This window comes from Etheostoma spectabile, chromosome 9 (assembly GCF_008692095.1).
Source record: "Etheostoma spectabile isolate EspeVRDwgs_2016 chromosome 9, UIUC_Espe_1.0, whole genome shotgun sequence".
In the NCBI taxonomy this organism is placed as follows: Eukaryota; Metazoa; Chordata; class Actinopteri; order Perciformes; family Percidae; genus Etheostoma; species Etheostoma spectabile.
Genome location: NC_045741.1, coordinates 21887398 through 21892158, shown reverse-complemented (window position 1 = coordinate 21892158; position 4761 = coordinate 21887398). Strand labels below are relative to the sequence as shown.

The following is a 4761-nucleotide window of genomic DNA, read 5'->3' as shown; positions in this document are numbered from 1 at the left end:
ACCTCCAAAAAAAAAAAAAAATGGGATGATAAAGTGAGATAATTACAGGACGGTTCCTAGATTTCAAAACACCGATGATACGATGTTTGATCAAAATTGTTCTTTCCAGGTCTAAATATTTAGGCTAAATTATGACACACATTTGGCTTCCAAATAACCCAAAATACAAAATAATAATATTCTCTTTGTACCACATTGTTGTCGCCTGTTTAGTGTAAACAAACCTAATGCGAAGAATAAAAAGCAAGGGGGATAGAATAACTTTATGTTGGCATTTTAGAATTCAACAAAGTATTTAAACCTAACCAACAAAGAGACTATCGGCTTATGCTCTTTAATTTTATAAATCGAGTCAGATTAAAAGATTGGATAAAGATCCTGCCACTCAACCCCCTGCAGCATACCAGCATTCATCCTGGATTTAAACCTGGATTATTGCAGGAATAAAAGCAACAGAGAATTTATCTACACCTTTATTTTATATCATGAACAGAGTGCTCTGCTGACTCAGGGCAATTACACCCAAACCCTAACCTGCCGGCTATTATTCTGGGATATGTAGTGTTTACTCCACGTTTAATTACCACAAATCATTTGACAATTGAAAGTTTAAATGGCTGCCAGACTGCACTTATTCTACATAGAAAAAAATAAAAAACTGTTGGACTGTAAATGTGTTTTACTTCCTGTGTGAAATGAGGGAGATGATGAGACTGAATTATAGGCTAGAATGAATTGAAAGAGTGGAGAGTGGTGGCAAGAGATACCAAGATATGAAGACCTCGTCTTCAAGACATAAAGACGTCTCTCTCTCTCTCTCTCTCTCTCACACACTCTCACATACTCTTACACTCTCTCTCTCTCACACACACACACACACACACACACACACACACACACTGGACGGTGGCCCTTGTGTCGTTGCCAAGATTGTGCTGCTTTCCTTTAAGCATCATTTCTGTCGCACCCGCTCAGCTTCGCCCACCCACCACTTATCTCCAGATATTCAAAATGCCTCTGTTTTTCCTCATGTTAAAAAAAAAAGCCAAGACGCAGATTCAAGCGCAATCCTTTCTAAATAACTTCTTGCACCATCCCTGTTGAATTCACTCACTATCGAGGTTAAACAAAGCCAGTCCATCGCTATGACCCTGTCTGTCTGTGCAGGAATGTTGCTCTGTAGTTACTGTGGGCATCGTTGTCATTTGCTGTTTTTTTGCTGTAAAATGAAATATGAATAGGCCGGATATTTTTAAGCAAGTTACATTTTATCTTCTTCAGAAAAATACGAACTAATATGAAAAAAATATGCTTGTTATTTTTTGGTACAGTTAAATGTAATTCATTTCAGTCACAAATGTCTCGAATTAAAAGTATTTTAACGCAAATGAACTAGCACAACTTTATTACATATTCTGCACATTTAACGGGCTGAACGTGCATTTACATACAACATGCGTGTGTCTACTTGTGTGCAAACTGCCTCGACCTCCATGTTGCATAACCCGGGAGCTTTGTTCTGTGTGTGCTGTGATAAGATTTAGACGGCTATCATAGGCCTAGATGATGTTTTGTCTTAACAGTGAACAGCCTCGCCGCCGCAGCTCGTGTGAGCGCGCGTGTGTGTTGTGTCTGGTGTTTTCTCTCCATTTCTCCTCGATATTGATTTTGCATTATCAGATATCATGTGGATGTTTGACTAAGTGAAGCCACGAAAGCAAATGTATTAAAAATGGCATTGCTATTTATTTACAGAATAATTGAAGAAGATTGAAGGTTGGTTTTCAGATGACACAATATAAATAACGGATTGATTCTCTGTTAAATGTAATGGAAAGCATATGATTAAAGACACCAGTTTAAATGCCTATGAAATAAACTAGATTATGCACAACATATCTTGTGTTAGGATATCTGTGTTTAGTTAGACTAATTTATGGCATTTGGTTTATTAAAGGTTTAGCTTGAGAGGAAATATCTATTTCGTTATGGACCAACATTCGACTCTCTTTGATTGATGAGTTAAATGCTAGGATAGTTTTTGAAATCTGCAGTTCACTGTAGATCAGAGACGCCGCTGTTGAATATGTAACCTCAGGGAATCAGTACGGTCTCTCTTTCTCTGGGTGCACATGTGGTCTGCTGCTGCTTCCCATGTAGTGTTTTTCACAACCACTAAATTAAATTGAACCTCCTTGACCCTGATTTGCCACCATAGCAGAAGCAGAAGCACATCTGGATAGATGATCAAGCTTCAGAGAAACAGCACTGGTTAACAAAATTAATACAAATCAATATGAAGAACGTCTACGCGTGCAGTGCTGGGAAACAGCTCTGAGTTCAGCACCTTGGACAGTGACGGACATTTTTTTTCTTCTTCAAAGCGCTTCATATAGCCTACAGATTAACTGCCTTTTTAATACGTGGCATCCTCTATTTTTATTGTTAACAAATATGAAAAATTCAAAAAAAGTCATCACGTAATTTCACATGATTAAAAATAAGAAATCAGCGAGACAAAAGTGGGTCAAAATAAAACTAACTACTCAAAACGAATATGGCTAAAATAAAAGAGACTGATTGAAGCTTTTGAAAATACGACTTGTATCTTTGAATATCATAAATAATACAATATAACAATTGTCCTATTATGAATCTCAAATGACCAGTTAATATTATGTAAAGACAGAAATATATAGGCTAGTGTGCTTTTCAAGACTGACCTGCAGGTTGAGACATGATGGAGGGAAAATCCACCTGTTTTCAGATTCAGATTCAAATTTATAAGCATGTAGTTATACCGTGTCTAACGGTTGCCTGATAACATTTATTTCTATGGATATCAAGGGATGCTCACCTCTCTCTGTTCTACACTCACTGTGTGTGTGTGTGTGTGTGTGTGTGTGTGTGTGTGTGTGTGTGTGTGTGTGTGTGTGTGTGTGTGTGTGTGTGTGTGCGCTCTTTCCCCCCCCGCAGAGATCCCTCAGTGTGCCGGCTGTAGTCAACACATCCTGGACAAGTTCATCCTGAAGGTGCTGGACAGACACTGGCACTCCAAGTGCCTCAAGTGCGCCGACTGTCAGACTCCGCTGGCGGACAAATGCTTCTCCCGGGCAGGGAGCGTCTACTGCAAGGAGGATTTCTTCAAGTCAGTTTCTTATTTCTTTTGTCTTAATGATGAAATTATATATTTGTTCTTATATATTTGTTCATAGTTAACCCAGGCTTTCTTTGAGTTGGTTTCTTGGCCTAGCTAAATTGTGAAAGCAAACATGATCCAAGCAAGCTAGCAGAGTTGCCCCCAGAGAAAGTAACGTTGACTTTATTCAACATGTTGCTCACTTTCACCACTGATAAGGGTGAAAAGGGACTGATTCTTACGGAAATAAGTCTTTGAATAATTCGTATATTTTGATATTTAAAAAACAGCCTACTATATTCCATGTGGTAAAAAAATGTTAGCAACATTAGCTTAACTTGCTAGCCTAACGTTAAGTTAGCTACTTGATTTCGAAGTTGCTAATTAGCATATTAGCATGAATCCAGTGTTTCTAGTTAATATCATTTTTTGTTTAGGAATTTGAGAAGCCTTTTTATTTCATGGAAAGTCATGCTTTATTGTAATAAATGAAGACAATCTACTTATTTTTATAGTAAGTTTTAACAATCTTATTATGTAGCCTATTTCTTAAACCAAAACATCCAGAGGGAGCTAGAGAGCCAACGTTAGTAATATTGATTATCTATATCTAATAGTTGAAATGATTTTGTATTATTATTATTATTTGTAACATCTATAACTTTGCTGGTCTGTTATAAATGGATATCATTATTACTCAGCTCAAGGTACCATGTTGGACTGTATTTTAGTAGTAGTAGTAGTAGTTTATTTGAACATATATATATATATATATATATATATATATATATATATATATATATATATATATATATATATATATAAATAAATACAGTAATGCGTACATATATACAATTAAAATGACAGATAAATAAGGTCTCAACACAATCTTCCAAAATGATTGAAAGTAATTCAAACAAAAAATTCCCATGTTCAATTTTTAATTTTATGATTATTTATTTTTATTTGTTTAGGTATACATAATTTTAATAATATTGTATGATTTATTTATTGATTAAGGTATTCAGAATATTCATATTTCTACATAATTCACCTTTTTACTGGCTGTTTAGTCCTGCTGACATCATAAAGAAGAAGTAAAAAACAAGAGCTCAAAACCCCTTTTCTGTTACTCTCTTTTTTGCCATTTCCCCCTATCTTTCTTTCTTGTAAACGATTGGATTTTTGAGGCATTAGAGAAGACAATTGAGTTTGACTTTTATCCAAAACAGGGTCAGCAGATCCAGGCTTTTCACTAAATCATGTTTGAAAGGTTTTAATGCTCAAAGCTTGAATGAGACCTAAAGAGAGCTAACAGTGTTAGTCGACCCCGGGTGACAGCAGGGGGACGTTTGCATCTTCAGTGCTGTGGCGAGGGACACCTGTGTGACTGGAAAACATAGACATACACACATGTAGACACACAGATTCAGTGGTGTATGCCTCCAAGTCGTGATTTGGAGGCTTCACCTTGCTCTTTTTATATCTGTGGTTAGGCTGTCTGATTTAAAGCCTCTCCCGAGTCAGTGTTTTATTGGTTCTCCTCTGGGTGTGTTTACTGTGGGCACCCCATCTCCTCCTTCTTTTTTTCCTCTTCCTCCACACACACACACACACACACA

General features: G+C 36.6%; 1 protein-coding gene across 1 annotated transcript in view; it reads left to right on the top strand.

Annotated features, from left to right (window-relative positions):
* The window catches only part of lhx4 (LIM homeobox 4), an 11900-nt gene that overhangs the window by 1432 nt on the left and 5707 nt on the right, over positions 1–4761 (top strand). The window contains exon 2 of the mRNA XM_032525634.1: positions 2977–3148. Coding sequence (XP_032381525.1) covers positions 2977–3148 — 172 coding nt within the window. The remainder of the gene's footprint in view (positions 1–2976; positions 3149–4761) is intronic.